Here is a 19,204-nt window from a genome sequence, read left to right as displayed (position 1 = left end):
GCGTTTTAAAAAGATTTGAAATGGCAGCTGTTTGCTTTCTGAAACCCTTCTGCTAAAGCTCTTCTTTCTTTAATTTTGGAAAAAGATAATGGTACTGCTGATATTTTTCTCACTGAATTTCAGGCAGTGGAATCTTTACAAACTAGGGAGATACAACCGACAAGAGCTCTAATTGGTCATCCATATTAAAAAAAAATACAAATTAGAAAGGGATTTAGAAAGTTCGTTCTGATTATTGTGCAATTCTATCCTGTTGCCTTTCCATTTTAAAACTAACTTAATTTTGTATTTCAATTTGTTAAGTTGCTTTGGACAGAAGGAGAAAGTGAGGGAAACTGGGATAATATGCTTTCAGAGCCTTAATTTAAAAAAAAGGAATTAGTTCATACATTAAAAAGAAGAGGCAGGACCAGTAGAAAGGATGACATCAATGAGAAGGACTGAGTATATTATTCACAAACATTCCTTGAATATAAACTGTGAAATGTAATCTGAAATGTATTAAAGTTGTCACTCTTGTTCTATGTGTATGTGGGGTGACAAGACAAAAAATATTGTCAAAGTATTAGCCAGCCTTCGTTCAGAAGAGATTGTGCTCTTAACTTTACAAAAGTTAAATATTATCAATCAAATTATTTGCAGTTGTTTTGGGTTACAGCGATAGAATTTTATCTGTTCAACTAATATATCTTCAATCTGGCATTTCTCATAATCAGTATCTCTCACACTTGACAACTTTGCAAGTTCAATTCCTAGAACTCCCAACCAGTAACGCTGCCTCAGACCATACAAGTCTAACTAAATATGGGAATTCTGATTCAAATATCTAGTAGCAAGTTAGCAAGTTGAAGGAGACAGGTCAAAGCAATGTGTTAGGAGAAAGCTAAGTGCACTTATTATTATGTACTGTACAGGTAAATGTACATTTCCTCACAGAACCTATCTACATTTGGCCTATTAATGAAGGAACATTGCTATATCCCACCTTCCCTCCATCAGCGTGATATTCTGTTTCATCAATGTCCAACAGTCGGGCCAACCCAAAATCTGTAATCTTCACATGATTTGGGCTCTTCACCAGGACATTCCGGGCAGCCAAGTCCCGGTGAACCAAACGGACATCCTCCAGATAGCTCATGCCCTGAAAGAGAAGCAAAAACTATTTGTTTGTTGGCCAATAAAAATATTGATGGATCTCCTTAATATAATGTATTCCTACCCACATTAATTATAACACCTCCCTGAGGCTGGTGATTGGAGCTGTTTTCTACAAGGGGGGAATCAGAGAGACAAAGATAGGGGCCCTTTAACTCCATTTCATTTCATCATATATCTATAACCAAATAGCAATAATACATTCTGGATTAGTGCCCGTGAGATTGTGATTTTATTTTATTTCAAAATGACCGGCTTAGTTCAATGTAATAGCTGTTTTGCACTGTCTTTTGCAGTACTCTTTTCAAATTTGGATACGGTCTCCTTTGTAAACAAATTACTAGTCTACATAGACAGATTACCTATACAGAATCTCTAATCTGTGCTCTCCAAGCAGAAATTAGGTGTCCAATTTGACCATTCCACATTATGGAGATGCCACGCTATCAGCCCCCTCTACCGCCAAGACCCTGCAGGAGAAGAGCAGTCTGGACAACCGTGGGATCTGGCAGGGTAAGAGCTGTGAACCATAAACACAAAGCTTTTGCTGTGACCCAGCATAACGGATATAGTGCCCTTGCTGATCTTAATGGGGACACTAAAGAGACAGATCAAGATAGTTTGATAATGATGACTCAAATAAGCAGGGATCGTGATCCAAAATGAAGAACTTTCTTTGGAAAGTGAAATGGGGACCCAGGTATCACACATCAGTCACACAAGAAGATCAAGGTATGTAAAAGAGAAGTCACCTTCTGGTTGGTGATTCAATCGTAAGGGATGTAAATTTAGGAAAGGATATGGAGGTTTTAAAAGAGGTCAGGTGTCTGCCAGGTACTACTGCCAGCAGAGACAAGAAGCGTATTCTTTAAGATAGTCAAGAATGTAAGTAAGACTGTGACATTGATGCTATTATACATCTTGGCACAAATGATCTGTCCCCAAAAGATGTACTTTCTGAGAAGAATGATTTCCAGAGCTTGGGGGTATGACCTTAGTAGTGTATATTGTAGGTTTATCTTTTTAGAGTTTTAACCAATATATAGGGAACAAAAAGGGAAGGGCCAGGTGTGTAGCAGAGTTTATATGTGGCTAAAGGAGTGGTGGAAAAAGGGAGGGCTTTGTTTTATTAGACATGATGCCTGCAGCTGGTCCAATGAAAAAACTGTACAAAAGAGATGGTTTGCACCCATCCAAGAAAGGGACTGAGTTACTTGGCATTAAATTCACAGATTTTCTGGATAAACATTTAAACTGAACAGCGGGGACAGAGAATTAATTAATACAGAAGCTTTCTGTCCCTCAGCAATCTAAAACTCATAGGTTATCAGTGCTGTAACATAGATGTTTGTGTGGGGTAAAATTATCACTCCTGCTGTCAAGCAAACCAAGCATTTAATAGTGAGTGCCATACTATGTGCATGAATCATACAAGTGGCAAGAAAATAGGGGCAGTCAGGGCATAACACAGGTTAGATACAAAGTAAACAGAGTGTCGATCAAAATGGACTCAAATGTCTATACACCAATGCATAGAGTATGAGAAATAAACAGGTGATTAGAATTCAGTAAATGAGGGCAGATGAACAATATTGTTGCCATTACGAAAACGTGGTGGGATGAAACCTACAAATGGAACATACAGCGAGAAGGATTTAAATTTTTAAAAGAAAGAGACCAAATAAAAGAGGAGGTGGAGTTGCACTATATATAGAGAAATAACTACATCTCTACAGAAATAGAGCACAACATGATGAGAAATATCTTGAAGGCATTTGGGTCAATATTAGAGGTTGAGGGGGGAAATGACATTGCCATAGGTCTATACACAGGCCACCCAACCAAGCAGAAGAAGTAGATGAACTTTTTGCTAGTCAGCTAACTAAGGTATGTAGGAAGCATACCACAATAGTAATGGGGGATTTTAAACTACCCTGACATCAACTGGGAAACAAACTCTGCACCAAGTGGAAGATCCAACACATTCCTAACGAATCTAGCAGACAACTTTGTTTCCCAAAAAGTAGAGAAGGAACAAGGGGATCGGCCATATTAGACTTAATTCTCACTAACAGAGAGGAAATGATAGAAGGTGTTGAAGCCCAGGAACCCTGGGGGCAAATGACCATGCAATATTGTAATTCAACATTATGCAAACACAAGTAGTAGAACAAAGTCAAACTAGAGTCTTGGATTTATGAGAGCTAATTTCAATAAACTTAGAGAGAGTTTGGGAAGAATTCCATGGATGAGAATCCTCAAGGGGAAAACAACTCAAGATTGGGAAATTTGAAAAATGAGATTACAAAAGCTCAGTCTAGCACAATACCAATGAAGAAGAAAAATAACGCTCTCAAAGAAAACCAGCATGGCTGCAGAAAGAACTCTCTGACAAATTGAAAGACAAAAAAGTTAAGTATAAAAAGTGGAAGAAGGGGGACATAACTAAGCAGAATATCAGCAAATAGCCGAACCTGTAAAGATGAAGTAAGGAAAGCTAAGACTCACAATGAAGAAAGGCTTGCCACAAAAGTAAAAACACAAAAAAGCTTCTTCCAATATGTTAAAACAAGAAAAAGATTAAGGAAACAATTGGCCAGTGCTGGGAGAAAGTGGCAAGAAGGTGACAAGCAACAGGGAGAAAGCAGAACTATTTAACTCATTTTTTGCATCTTTCTTTACACTAAGGGATAAAACAGTCCAACCTATCAAAAACAGCAACACAAAATCAAATTAGGAACACAAATTGAAATAGGGAAGAAAATGGTAAGTGAGCACCTGTCTACCCTAGACAAGTTCAAATCACCAGGACAGACATATTACACCCCAGGTTCTGAAGGAACTGGCAGATGAGATCTCAGAACCACTGAACTATATGTTTCAGAGTCCTGGAGCACCGGGAACTGCCAGAGACTGGAAAAGAATTGATGTGGTTCCCATCTTCAAAAAAGGGGAAAAAAATAGATCCAGAAACTATAGACCTATCAGCCTGACCTCAATACCAGGAAAGATTCTGGAAAAGATAAGCAACGAATTAGCGAACACCTAGAAGTAAACAAAGTAATAGCCAAAGGCCAGCATGGTTTGTCAAAAACAGATCATGCCAGACTTATCTTACTGCATTCTTGACAAAGTGACAAAATTAATGGACCAGAGGAATGCCATCGATATAGTTTTACTTGGTCTTCAGTAAGGTATTTGATAAGGTAGACCATAACCTACTACTAGAGTAAAGGTAGAAGAATGTGGGTTTGGACAGCATCACCACCAGATGGATTTGTAACTGGCTGACCAACCGCACTCAACGTGTAGTCCTCAATGGAACTGCATCTACATGGAGGGAAGTATGCAGTGGAGTACCCCAAGGCTCTGTTTTAGGGCCAGTAATCTTCAACCTCTTCATCAATGATTTGGATGAGGGAATAAATGGGTAACTCATCAAATTTGCAGATGACACCAAGCTGGCAGGGATAGCCAACACTCCAGAAGACAGGCTTAAGATACAGAAGGATCTTGACAAACTGAACATTGGGCACTATCTAATAAAATGAAATTCAATGGTGAAAAGAGTAAGATTCTACATTTAGGCAACAAAAACAAAATGCACAGGTACAGTATAGGTGGTACCTTGCTCAATAGTAGTACCTGTGAGAGGGATCTTGGAGTCCTAGTGAACAACCATTTAAATATGAGCCAGCAGTGTGCAGCAACTGCCAAAAAAAAAGCCAACACAGATCTGGGCTACATAAACAGAGGGATAGAATCAAGATCACGTGAAGTGTTAATACCACTTTATAATGCCTTGGTAAAGCCACACTTGGAATCTGCTTCAATTTTGGTCGCCATGATGTAGAAAAAGATGTGGAGACTCTAGAAAGAGTGCAGAGAAGAGCAACAAAGATGATTAGGGAACTGGAGACTAAACATATGAAGAATGGTTTGCAGGAACTGGGTATGTCTAGTTTAATGAAAAAGAGGACTAGGGGAGACATGATAGCAGTGTTCCATATCTCAGGGGTTGCCACAAAGAAGAGGGAAACTATTCTCCAAGGCACCTGAGAGTAGAACAAGAAGCAATGGGTGGAAACTAATCAAGGAGAGAGCAACTTAGAACTGAGGAGAAATTTCCTGACAATTAGAACAATTAATCAGTGAACAACTTGCCTTCAGAACAGGGGGTTGGACCAGAAGACCTCCAAGGTCCCTTCCAACTCTGCTATTGTATAGTGCATTGTGGGTTATTATTAAAATCAACTTCTTTTATGTCATCAGAAAGTTGCTGAAATTAATTTGTAAGCAGAAGTAAAGTTGGGGGTTTCCCAGGATGTTTCGGATGCCATTGATTAGTCAGGCTAATGTTTCAATATATGAAGCTAATTATCTACTGAACTAGACAATTATTCTTTTTTCTTGACTTTAAAACATGTATAACTCTTTTTTAATATATATTTTATTCATTTTTCACATTCCATTTGCAATCACTTATATACAGGGTATTTACTATAAGAAAAGAAAAAAAAAGGAGATAAAACGAACAAAAAAGGAAACACAACTCATCATTCACAACCCCACCTAACCCTTCCATCCTCCATACACCCCATCTACCCCCTCCAACTTTCCTTTCTCCCTCTAACACTCCCCTCCTACTTCCCTTTCCCCTCAAGCCTTCCTTCTCCCCTTACTCCCCACACACCCTCCTTACATTCCCCTTACTCCTTCCTTACTCCTCCCTCTTCTTTCCCTCTACCCCGCCCTCCTTGGTGTATGCCTTTATTCGAGTGTTGTTTGATCTGATAAAAGTAAAATGAACCAAGGAAAAAATAATAATAATAAAAGAAAAAAAAGAACCACCGTATATAAATACATTCTTGTTCTTATTAAGACTATGTTAACACCCCCCCCCCCACAAATCCCCATCCCTAATCCTCCCGACTTCCCAGGGCCCACACCTGGCACTACCTTCTGTCTAAAATATCTTGTATACATATGGATTAAAAAAAATAAAAGTAATATGTCAAAAAAAAGAAAAACAGAAAAAAGAAGAAGAGAGAAAAGAAAAGAAAAAAAAAAAAAAAGAAACCACTCTTTGTGTTGATCTCAGCCCCCCATCTTTATCTATGCTTAAATAGTATAAATCATTCTATCTATATTTTATTCTCGTCTCTTACTTCTTTGCTATTTACCCCAACCTTCTGTAGACTCTCCCGTTCCTCTTCCTAAACCTTATGATCCCTTCCGATAAAATTTAAGCAACGTGGTTCATGCCACATATTCAAATTACTTTGCAGAAGAGTAATCAAGCTTTCCCTTCTAGTAAAATTTAAACAGCGTAAATGATCTTTCTTAACCTCCTTTTCAAACAGTAATTCAAATAATCTAGCCAAGCTTCCCCTTCTTAGTAAAGTTAAGCAGCGTAGATCAAATATTACTTTACACAGAAATCAACTTCTATCTTAAGATAATTCCAACCGACTTTCTCTTCTAATAGGATTTAAATAACGTAGTTCATTCCACATGCATTTTACCCTCATCCCTTACTTGTCTGATATTTACCACTATCAAATTTATGCTAACATTTGTTTGAAATCTAACTCAAAGCAATTTCAACCACTTTCCCTTCTAATAAAAGTTAAATAGCATGGATCATTCCACATATTCAAATAATACTTTCAGCAAGAGTCAGTTAACCTTCTGTTTTAAAATAGTCCCTTCTAACAAAGTTTAAACAACATAAATCATTCCGCATTCTTTTTACACCTATCTTAAGATAATCCCAACCGGCTTTCTGTTCTAATAAGCTTTAAACAACGTAAATCATTCCACATATATTTTACCCTCATCCCTTGCTTGTCTAATGTTTACCACTATCAAATTTATGCTGACGTTAATTTAAAATCTAGCTCAAAGTAGTTTCACCCAGCTTTCCCTTCTGATAAGAATTAGTCCGCTTTTTCTACCGGAGAGAGGTCTCAAACCCCCATTCAGTCCTTAACTTTGGCGAATATTTTGAAATGTCTAAATTCTCGATCTCCGTTTTTCTGCTTCTCCAGGGAGGAAAGGCTACCCCCTCCATCTTGCAGCCACATGGCCTGCCGTTTGCCTTCTCCTTCCGCTTGTCTCTCCTCTCTTCCAAGTGAGTCAGGAAGTCCCGCCTTCAAAGTCCTGCAGTAGAAATCTTGAGCCTCCGAAACAGAGTTAAGACGAAATCTTTGATTCTCAAATGTAACCGTGATGCCGGCAGGGGCCTCCCATCTGTATCGAATCTGTTGACTCCTAAGCTCTTTAGTTAAAAAGGTGTAGTCCCTTCTTGCTTTCAACATCTGGAAAGGTATATCTTTGAAGACAATCAGGACCTGGTCATCAACTCGGAGACTGTTGTTATGAAACTTTTGCACAATCGCGTTTCTAGCTTTTTTTGTAGAGAAATGTATAATTATGTCCCTCGGGAGCTGTCGCTGTTCCGCTATCAATGAGTTCTGGCGATAGATTTTCCGAATCTGCCAATCAAAATTAAGTCCCGGGCTTCCCACCGCATGACTGAAGGCTTCAGCAAAGGTCTGTTTCAGATTCTCTTGCTCCTTTTCACGGAATCCTCTGACTCTTATTGCAAATGCCTTCCTATTAAAATTTATCATCATAAGCTGTTGTTCAGTGTCTCTAATTTTTTGTTGTAAAATTTGAATATTGGTAGTCAAATTAAAATTAGCCTTCTCCAAACTTTCCAATGTTCACTATTTCAGCAGAATAATCTGACAGGGCAGACACGGCTGCAAACGTATTCGCCTTCATTTGATTAACTTTAGACTTTAAATCATCATATAGTTCCAATACAAATTCCTTAATTTCTTGTTTAAAACATTAAACATTTTAAAGAAATATTCCTGTGTTAAAAGTTCTCCAGTAGATGGCATAGGAGACAAAGGCTGTGGTTCCAGTAAAAATTCTTTAAATTCTTTAGACACATTTGTAGCAAGGCGCTTCTTTGACCTGGGTGCCATAATAAATAAACAAGTAAGCAGCGCTTTGCTCCCCTCTGTTTCCAAAGAAGAAGAGTTTATTTTGTCAAGGAGCGGTCTGCAGGAAGGTAAAACCGGCTACGTATATCCACTATCAATCATCCACGGAGAGAAATCGCCATTTTGAAATCCATTTAGACAAAGAAGTCTCTAAGACAAATGGTGCTGGTATTTAAGATAGTAATAAAAACATAAATCTCACAGGGGTGGGACCCGCCCGTATCAATTCTAGCTTGAAAAAACTTTGTTTTGTCCTGGGGGGGGCTATCCTGTCTGGGGCTGCCAAAAAAAAAGGCAGCTGAGAAGAACTGGCTGGAGATAAAAGCTCCGCTCCGGCTGGATCTAATCTCTATCCACAGCCAAAAAAAAAAAGGCTGTGGCTCACGAATAGACCCTAGCCTACAGAGCTACTCCCTGCCCCTTTCTTAGCCAAAAAGGGGTGCTATCTATGATCTTATTTAGATATACAGACCAGATCTCTGAGGAGCTCGGTGGAGCCCTCCTCGGCAACAGGCCACGCCCCCAGGAAGTCCAAAAACATGTATAACTCTTGAGAATAGATCTCCAATATACTGGACATAGTTTTCTAGATCTTCCTATTATCATCCTGTGACTCGAGATACAAAAATGGAAAATTGACTTTTGTTTTTACAAAGAAAGAATTTTCATTTCATACAAACTATATTTCTAAGTCCTTGAGAAAGAGAGATTCTCAGGTAAGATAGCTGTGGAAAAATGTTCTAGTAAGAATAGAAAGAGAATTGTGTATATTCATTAGGACAAGTAGGGAGACTATATAAGAGATGTGTGGAGGAAAAGAACACTATTAATTAAAATTGAGCAATTCCTTCAAAATATTTATTGTTTTGAATCTACAACATTCTGACTTTCTTCATAAGAGGAATTTGGGCAAATATCTTTTCCAATTACAGAAGAGTTAAATATAGATACTTGATGGTTCCATTCCTAGTAGCACATTAATAAACTGAAGAACCTTTTTCTACAATGAACCCTTCAATATAACTTGCCCTTTTTAACATTCTCTTCAGACCTGTCCAGTTGGTGTTTTGTAAATAGGTTGTGTTGATGTAACATCAGAAGAATTTCTTACTTTTAGTCAGACCAAATGAAAAAATGGAAAAGCAGAAACCTAATTTGATTAGCATAATTATATGGGAAAGATTTCTTGAAGACCTAGAAAATTTGAGTAGTGCTTCCCATGAACCAAAAGGGTTAAAGGTAAAATAAAGGTTCCTGTTGCACATATATGCTAATCGTTCCCAAGTCTAGGGTGTGGTGCTCATCTCTGTTTCAAAGCTGAAGAGCCTGTCCAAAGAAGTCCCTATGTCACCAAGGCACTATACAACCATCTCCCTACCTAACATTCCACTTACCTTAGCTATCTGCACACACCAGTTGAGGAGGTCTTGGGATCCAATGCGGTCCTTATTCTCCCGCACGTAATCCAGAAGGCAGCCATATGGCATGAGCTGAGTCACAAGCTGCACTGTGGAGGTGAGGCAGATTCCCAACAGCCGAGAGACGTAAGGGCTGCCTACACCTGCCATAACATATGCCTCCTGTTGGAATAGAGAGGGATGGAATTGAGGGATCCTGGGTAGGAAGAGAACTATTTGTAGGAGATTACCAGGCTGAGCCCAAGAGGGAAATCAAACATCATCATCTGGAGTTCCTATGCTGCTGAAAGAGACCTAAATCCAGCCCTCTTTGAAATTTGCTGAATTTTTTTTGGCAGCAATTTGCCTTAAGCACTAGTAGATCAGATTTTTGTCTATAGATTGCAAGGAATAAACTTGCAATGCTTCTGAACTCTATCCTGGCTCCTGTTTTCTTGCGCCTGACACTACTGAGATACCAACAAACACAAACAACAGGAACCATGTAACAAATTAGGTAAAGATGGGGAGGTACACTGTCCTTTTCTGAAAGGAATACACCCTCCTGGGAGGTCATCACAGTTTTCTTACATCCAAAATCTCCTTGTTGGCTTTAGGTGAAGTGTTTTCCCTCAGGACTTTGATAGCTACTGGATCTTCACATTCTCTCCATCTGGAATCCACACACCCTGCAAGGACAAAATAATAATATAATAATAATAATAATAATAATAATATAATAATAACAACACAACAACAACAACAACAATTTGAGCCCTTGGAGCAATACCCAAAGGGCTACCTCGCTATTTGGAAATTTTAAATTTATCAGACTTGAACATTCTGAGTCTACAAAAAACCACCCTACTTGGAACAGCTTATATCCTCCGACGTTACCTTAACAGTTCCTAGGTCCTTGATTAGGACCTGAGCTGTTGAGCTACCAACCAGCCACAAAGGCTGTGAATCTCACCAAAGATTAACCACATATAATAATAGTAACAATAACAACAATAAATAATATGGTGATGGATTCAATCAGGTTATTCTTTAATCAAGAAAGGATGTGATTATGGTGTATATGTACAAAAGAATTCTGTACCAAATTTCTCCAGTGAGTCCTACCCAAATACCCAGCTCCATAGCAAATTAACCATGGTGATTTTTAAATAGTATTATTCAGCTGTAAACATAATTAGCAGTACTTCTAATAAATAATCAGGAAATTACTCAATCACAATGAAAATACAGATATGATGATAAAAATGCAGTAAAAGAAAAAATATATTATAAAATATTCAGTTTTCAGAATGTTGTAATAAAGGACTCTGTCTGAGGATTTGGGAGAACTACAGCACAAATATGTGTTTTACCATTACAAATACAGATAAGATGTATTTAACAAATATTGTGAGTATTTTATTTGATTGTTTGTTTGTTTGAAAAATGAAGGAAATAGAATTGGAATGGATCATATAGGTCAGTGATGGCGAACCTTTTCTGGCTCCGAGTGCCAAAAAGGGAGCGCGATTCATGGCACTGAGTGCCAAAAAGGAAGCATTTTGCTTGTGGGCACTTATCTAGGCCGTGACCAGGAAGAGGAGTTGCCCAGGGGGCATATACACACCAAAAAATGTATTTCTGGTTTCTTGTACCCGGGCTGGCAAGTCTTCCACTTAGCTGGCTGTAAGTGCATGATCACTCTGGAAAATGGAAGACCAACTCTTCCGGTTTCTTGCACTGCCACATGCATAAAGGCCAGCTGATCGGTGCATGCGCATGTGCGCCAGAAACCCAGAAGAGGAATGGCTGACGCCACATATGTCAGGGGACATGGCTTCACGTGCCACTTCGGGCACATGTGGCATAGGTTCGCCATCACGGATATAGGTTCTCTTATCCAACCATATGCTCTGTGCAAGATCCATTAAAACGTCTCTGAGAGATAGCCATCCAATCTCTTAAGACCTTCGGGGAATGAGAACTCCACTAACAAAATTACAAATCTGGCAAAAAAAAAAAATCCTTCCGAAAGAGTAGAGCTGGAATCATATCATAATATGAAAATATGTTTTAAGAGTGAACAGATACTGGTCAAATGAATGGCAAAGCAGCACCGATCACAAGGATAGCTCCATACTTGATCCCCAACTAATTCATTTCTGCTGCTTAATCCTCTTCTTGAATAAAACCAAGAAGTCACTATGGTTTACACTTTAACAGCATTCAAGGTAGTCCTTCAAATTTCAGAGAATTTTCTCATTTTTGCTGATTACAAGGACACTCCACACATCGTTACAGTGAGGGTACCTAATCAGCACCATCTTGATCATCTCACAACTATGAACTATTCAACACCTGAGTCAATTTCCAGCTGAGATCCATCCATAATCAGTGAATCTGGTTTTTCATTAGAAACTGTGAAGCTTACAAAATGTGGATCATTTTCCTCATTGGTGGGAACTGTGGATTTATCATATCTCCCAGCTCTTATACATGTTCAGCCATTACTGCTATATTTCAGTATTTCTGTAATCTTTTAAACTGAGCAGAAGGATAAAACCAAAAGATAAATTATTCATTTTTCTTTTGGTTTATAAAGTATTAAGGATGCGGGGGGGGGATTATGGAGGAAGTGTGCTATTAGTTGTGTGCTGTGTTTTGTACTTTCCCTTTGGTCAGCGGGGAAGAATATTGATTGATTATTGATTATAAGAATATTGATAGTTATGTTTCCAAAGGCTGGTGAAGCATCAGTTTGCTTCAGAGAATTTAGTGAATGAAAACAGAGAAAGAGGGAGATACTCTGAATTTCTCAGGGTGGTTTCCAGCCAAAGCTTCGCCTGTCATTTGCCCAACTTTAGTTATGTAGTTTTCAATTCCTGTTTCCTTACCTTATACACTGTTCCAAAGGCACCTGACCCCAAAACCTTGACTTTTTTCAGTTCTGTCTCCTTGAGAATACGCATCTGAGCCTGGTTTGGAAGAGCTCCACTCGGGGTCAAAGGCTCCACTAACTAGCAGAATCACAGAAAGAAAGGAACATAAGAATGAGGGCATAAAAAAGAAGATAAATGTATTTCCTTCAATGAATCACCAATGCAAGAACATATCAATATTTTCTAAATAACATATGTAAATTAAAACAAAAGCAGTGCTATCTATCTCTCAGAATTATTGGAACATTTCTGTTTTTTTCTGGGTTAGATTTTTATCCCACATATCTTCCATATACAATTCAAGAAGGCAAATATATCAATACTCTGTCTTTCTTTTATTTTCCTCAAAACAACTATCTTGTGAGGTGAATTGGACCAAGAGAGAGTAATTGGCCTAAAGGCACGCAGCCAATTTTTTTATAGAATTCACAATCTCTTGGTTTCTAGGCTTGCATCTTAACCAGTGTACCAACAAGTTTAAACAGTGGCTAGCCACATCTTTCTAATACCCCTGAAAGCAGATTATAAAAATAAAGTCTTCTGGTATTTGTTCCCATGACTCCATTCAGCAGTATTTGGGTTATGACGGCAATTGGACTGGGATTGCTGTTGCTAAGTGATGCTGTTGTAAAGTATAATGCCACATGATCACATTGCTTAGTCATAGCAATCCCAGCATCTCCAGTTACTGTGTGGGACGTTAAGTGGGAAGAAGTAGGATTACTAGGCAAAGAGAGCGGCAGTGCCTTGGGAAGGCCAGAGTAGGCTGCAAAGATGGCCAGTGCATGGCTGGAGGGAGGCTTAGGAGGGCCATGGACAGGTTAGGGAACTTGGTTGTGCACAGGAAGAGGTGTGCTTTGGTGGGAGAAAAAGCAGTGGAAGACACCTACTAGAGCAACTTGCAATCTTCCCTATCTACATCTTCCTTTGACTTTGCTTGTGGAAAGTCAGCAACTAGGGAAGGTTGCAAATGGCGATCATGTGACCAAGACCCATGTCAAGGTCATACTGTAATCATGAGCCAGATGTCCAGCATGGGTCATGATCACATGGTTAAGGGAAAGCTGTGATGAACAGAATGACAGTTGGTATTACCTGAACTGTTCTTTTGGGAGGTTTTGCAGGATTAGCCAGGATTGGGTATTATGATCCAATTGGCCTCAAGATAGAGTTAATTTGAAGCCACGCCTCTGTGCTCCTTGCTTCTGATTTCCAATTTCAACTAGTCAAGTCCACTGCAAAATACCTGAAAACAAGTCATAAGGGAACAAACCCTACCCCCTGAACTCACCAACCCCTGGACCAATGCTAGGGCGGGAACCTGGCTAATCCTGCAAAATCTCCTAAAACAACAGTTCAGGTAAAACCAACTGTCATTTTCCAGAGGAATTTTGCAGGATTAGCCAGGATTGGGACATACCAAAGTTAATGTTCCTTAGGGGGGGGGAACTATTGGTCCTGGACCCCTCATGCACTACCTGTTGTAACACCCTACGAACAAACACCGCATCAGCCGATGCAAGTGTGCTGTGATGCCCAGGGGCACTGGAAGGTGCTGAACCTCATAGGCCAATGCGATGGCCAGTATAATCCACCTCCCTATAGCCGAGGAGGACACCCTCTTCCCCAGGGAAGACGGATAAAAGGAAACAAAGAGCGCCTCAGATTTCCTGAGGCCTTCCGTGCGCCTCAGGTAAATGCAGAAGGCACGCCTGACATACAGCCGGTGCCAAAGGCGCTCCCTATCATGAGACGGGTCCGGACAAAAATCCGGTAATACCACCTCCTGCGACCTGTGGAAAAGGGAGTTAACCTTGGGAACAAAAGTCGGATCTAGTCGCAGGACGACCTGATTATTGTGGAATGTACAAAGATCTGACCTGAAGGACAATGCCCCCAGTTCGGAGATGCGACGGACTGAGGTGACCACCACAAGGAACACTATCTTAAAGATTACAAACTTCAGGTCAACTGTCCTCAGAGGTTCAAATGGTGCTCCTGTCATTTCTTGGAGAACTGTAGTGAGGCTCCATATCGGAAACCTGTGGACTACCGGGGGACGGTGATTCCCTGCACCCTTCAAAAACCTCTTAATTAACAGGACCTGGGAAAATGGAAGGAGTCTCTCTCTCGCCGAATAATCATGGAGAGGGCTGCCACCTGTCTCCTGAGGGTGCCATGTGAGAGCCCTCTATCCAATCCATCTTGGAGGAACTCCAAGGCATGCAGTACCGAAGCCTCGTGAGGATTCGCTCCCGAGACCCGGCACACTCTGCAAAGACCCACCAGGTGGAATCATAAATCCTAGTGGTGGAACCCTTGCATGAAGTCTCAATTGTGGAGATCACCCTCTGTGAAAGCTGAGCGGCCCTTAGGAACTCCCGCTCAATCTCCAAACAGCTAGCTGCAGCCACTGTGGCTCGGGATGCACCAGGTTCCCCTGTCTGAGGTCCACATCCCTCCCCAGAATCTTACACGGTGTGACACCGACAGACACATTAGGTCCGCAAACCACATCCGGTGCAGCCAGCAGGGCACCATTAAGATGAGCTCCACCTTCTCTGATATCACTTTCCAAACTACCCCAGGGAGAAAGGGAAGGGGAGTGAAGGCGCAGAGCAGACCTTCCGGCTACGGAATCCAAAGCACGTCGACTCCCTCCGTCCCCCGAGCCGGGAACCGAGAGAAGAACTGATCCACCTGAGCATTCTGCAGTGTGGCAAACAGGTCCACCTCCGGATGGTCGAACCTGGAGCAGATGGCCCAGTGCAGTTTCGGAGAAAGGCTCCACTCCCCGTGGTCGACTGTGGCCCAACTGAGCCAGTCAGCTTGATGGTTGTTCACTCCTATGATGTGCTCCGCTCTGAGCGATCGAAGATGCCTCTCCACCCCAGAGTGTGTGCCGTCCTGTTGGTTGATGTGGGCCTTCACCGCCACGTTGTCGGTCAGCACAAAGACCTCGATCCCGAACATGGTACTTGAAGTGCCACAATGCCAAGTGAATCGCTCACAGTTCCAGCCAATTTATATTGTGTTGGGGGCCCAACCAGGTCCAATGCCCCTGCCCCATCCGAGACTCCAAGAGAGCTCCCCACCCGTACAAGCTGGCATCCGTTGTCAGGATGAAGCGCTCTGGCTCCCTGAACTCGCAGCCCTCGTGTAGTGCTGGGGAGAGCCACCACCTCAATAACAGCTGCACCTGTGGTGTCACTGGAACCTTTTCCTTGGAATTGCTGGAGTTTGACTTCTGATGCAGCAGGAGACACCACTGGAACGGCCTCGTATATAGATGAGCCCAAGGCACCATGTCTATGCAAGAAATGAATTTCCCCAGCAAGCTGGAGAGTACTACTACAGGAACAAAATGTTGACTTCCAATTTGTCTAACTAAGGCTAACAAACTAACTTTATGGTCATGGGACAGGAATACCTTCCCCAGCTTAGAGTCTATGATGGCCCCAGGTGAGGAACCCTGGTGGTGGGAACGAGGGAACACTTATCTAGGTTAACCGAAAAACATAACTGCTGTAGTGTGGATACCACCAACAAAATATCCTCCCTTGCCCGCTCAAACGATGCTGCTTGGACTAAGATGTCTATGGGTGAGGTCACTATTGACCTATCTATCCCAGTGGTAGGGATGGCCACCTCCCCCCCGAAAGGACCTCTTCCCCTGGGGTTGGAAGCTAGGCCTATCCCTGGTGTAGTGCCTATCCGACTGCCTATCTGATCTCAGAAAATACCTGCTGTGCTGCACCTCCTGATCTGACTGACGATAGAACTGCTTCCAAAAGTAAGGCACAGATTTTTGCTCTGACTTCTTTGTGGGCGAAGGCATGATCTTCTTTTTATTCTTGTCCTCAACGAGGATTGGGTCCAACGGGGTACTGAAAAGGGATCCCCCGGAATAAGGTGATGATGCCAGGTGCCATTTTGCCTTGTTCTCTGCTTGCCACCCCCTCAGTCACAGGAGACATCGGGAGTCACCGAGGCCCGCCATTGCCCATGAGGCATACTTCATGGCATGCAGAGTAGCGTCCTCAGAGAATTGAGCAACAGCAACTAGCTTGTTGAGATCTTGATGAGTACGCACCTCCTCAGGCGGAATCCTTTCCTGCATGTTTGTAGCCAAAGGATAGCCGTGCAACTGAAGAACGATGCAGAGGCAGCTGCCTTGATGGCCCACGTGGAAGACTGGAATGTTTTATGAAGGGTCAGCTCCGCCTTCTTGTCCTCGGCCTTCAAGTAATCAGCCACATCACTGGACACCACCGTTGAAGTGGATGCCAATGCCATCACTGGAGAGTCCACTGTGGGCACCTGCAATGCCTCAGAGAAACTAGGTTCCATGTTAAAGAACCTCCTATCACTGCTGGTGGGGTTAGGAAATGTTCCTGGCTTTTCCCACTGCTTTTTAACTACCTCTAGGAACAACTTAGGGGCAGGCATGTCTTCCTTCGCTGGAGGAGGCTCTGAGTAAACTCGATCCTCCGGCTTTTTCTCCAGCCCACCCTCCTTGGCACCCTCCTCGCCACTCTCCGTCTCACCCAGTTGCACTGTGGCCCTGGCCTTGCGCAACAGTGACTTGAACAAATCCAGATTAAACAGACCAGAGAATGCTGGATCCTCATCATCAGACATATCTATCTCTCTCTAGACCTCAAGGGAGAACTAGGCCTACCCTTCTGTTCAGCCCTGGACATCTGCTTTTCCAAGGCCCTGTGCCTCCTTTCTTCATCTTTCTGCAAGGCCTTGGAGGATTTTCCAGCTGCTGCAGTTTTTCGCAATCTCACAGAGGCTTGGGCCTCACTCGGGCCCCACTGGAGGTCCCCTCCCCAGGGGACAGGGGGGGGAATTCGGCCTCTCCTCTGCATCTGCCATGGCACCAGGTCAACGTTCCACCAGGCTCAGCCCACCAGAAACAGCAGCAACCAAAAAACAGCTTCCCCCAATCACTCACAGCCTCCACGCGACGAAATCAGCCTCTAGTAGACCTTTCCTGCCTCTTTTGCAAGCCACGTGGCTGCCGGTAGCACCACCCAGTGTGCCATGCAATCCTCGCTGTCCCGCACTGCTCCGGGCCTCCTGGCATCGATCTGGGCCTGCAGGGCCTTGCCGCTGCAGAAACAATGGCCACCCAGGAAGGCAGGGATGAAAACGAGGCTTTGTAGTAGCCTCTGCCCCAGCCCATGCAGCCCGCAGGAATTGAGGCCCCAAAATGGCTGTCGTAATGGTGTCCTTCCTCAAGAAGCAACTTTTAAATCCTTTACTGACAGCCGGGAGTGAGCCACATCAAGGGGAAGCTTCCAGGTATCAGTTGGAGGCAAGGGGAAGAAGGCAGGGGGAAGGAATTTGCAGGATGGCACTGGATTTTTTTTGAAAAAACAGGAAAAGCAACCTTTCTTTCTTTGGCCAGACAGAGTTGAAAGTGGGAACCAGAAGCAAGGAGGCACAGAGGCGTGGCTTCAAATTAACTCTGTCTCGAGGCCAATTGGACACCACCATACCCAATCCTGGCTAATCCTGAAAAATTCCTCGGGAAAATACCAAGGTTATAGTCCATGTTTTCATTGCTATTGTAACTTCAGACAGTTGCTGAATGAATGGATATTAGCTGAGAACTAATTATGTGGAACTCTGAATTTGAGTTTTATTTCATTTGCTCTCACTCTTATTACAGTGGGGAGGGGTCACAACTTCTGATTATACCTCAGTTTCTTGCAGAAGACGCCTCATGGTATGTTTCCTCTCTTGCTGCTTCCGTCGACTGATGCAAATAATAGTGAGAAGCAACAGAAGCAGGGCAAGGGCAGCACCCACCACACCTGCAATGATTGAACTAGCATGGCTGAAAAGAGGATGGAGAGAGAGAGAGAGATAAATTGTAATCTAAAACAGGAAATGCCAAGCTGTGATCAGTATTTCCCTGGTTGGGACCATCTGTAGATTGGGTTTACTTGCCCAAAGGATTAGGAGCAAATCAAGTAAACAGAGAAACTTTCCCTAATTATCATTGACAATAGCTGGGAAATCAAAGTCACAATACCTTCCTCTTACAGTGATCTTGTTATTTGTATGTGTGCAATAGTGCTAACTTAATTGGTTTCTCCATCTGGTTCTACAACAGTTAGAAAGATTAAGCACTTCTCAGACATAAGACCCCCACCTCTTCTCTCTCTGCAATATAGATACTTTTCTTTCCCCAATTTCTGTCTCTCCATAATATGCTATCCTCCAGTGGGAAAGAGCAAACTGCCTATAGACATACTGAAATTACAATGAAGCTGCACACAAATCAATATATGGATCATCAGAGGTATTTCATTCATTGGTAATGAGACAGCAGGCCTAACCCCGCCAATGTCCTTTCTTGAACATTATCAGGCAAAATAAGATCTCACCATTCTCCTCTAGCAATGTAGCCCATTAATTGCCTCCAAGTAAAACATTTTTAATGTTTACTTTAAATAAACTTTGAGCATATCAAGCTGATGCCTGCCAAATCAAACCCATTAATTTGCCTAGCTTGGAGGAAAGGGAACAAACTTTAGGGGACACATTTTCTTTAGAAGGTCTTGAGGTTCTTCCTACTATCCAATCTGAGGGCCCGTTTATTATTTCTAAGCCTTATCAAATGGCAGCACGTGGCTGATTTTTTTCTAGAATCAGTAATTAAGCAGACAGGACCTGATTAGTG

The 19,204-nt window shown here is 42.0% G+C and overlaps 1 protein-coding gene across 1 annotated transcript in view; it reads right to left on the bottom strand.

Moving 5' to 3' along the window:
- Nucleotides 1–19,204, bottom strand: part of ERBB2 (erb-b2 receptor tyrosine kinase 2) — a 72,785-nt gene that overhangs the window by 8,632 nt on the left and 44,949 nt on the right. The window contains 6 exon segments of the mRNA XM_032235678.1: nt 986–1,141; nt 9,566–9,751; nt 10,160–10,224; nt 10,227–10,257; nt 12,463–12,585; nt 18,217–18,355. Of these exon segments, the coding sequence (XP_032091569.1) occupies nt 986–1,141; nt 9,566–9,751; nt 10,160–10,224; nt 10,227–10,257; nt 12,463–12,585; nt 18,217–18,355 (700 nt within the window).

The sequence above is a fragment of the Thamnophis elegans genome, chromosome Z (genome assembly GCF_009769535.1).
Source record: "Thamnophis elegans isolate rThaEle1 chromosome Z, rThaEle1.pri, whole genome shotgun sequence".
NCBI classification, from domain to species: domain Eukaryota; kingdom Metazoa; phylum Chordata; class Lepidosauria; order Squamata; family Colubridae; genus Thamnophis; species Thamnophis elegans.
The sequence above is the reverse complement of the archived record's forward strand: the minus strand, read 5'-3'. Positions and strand labels throughout refer to the sequence as shown.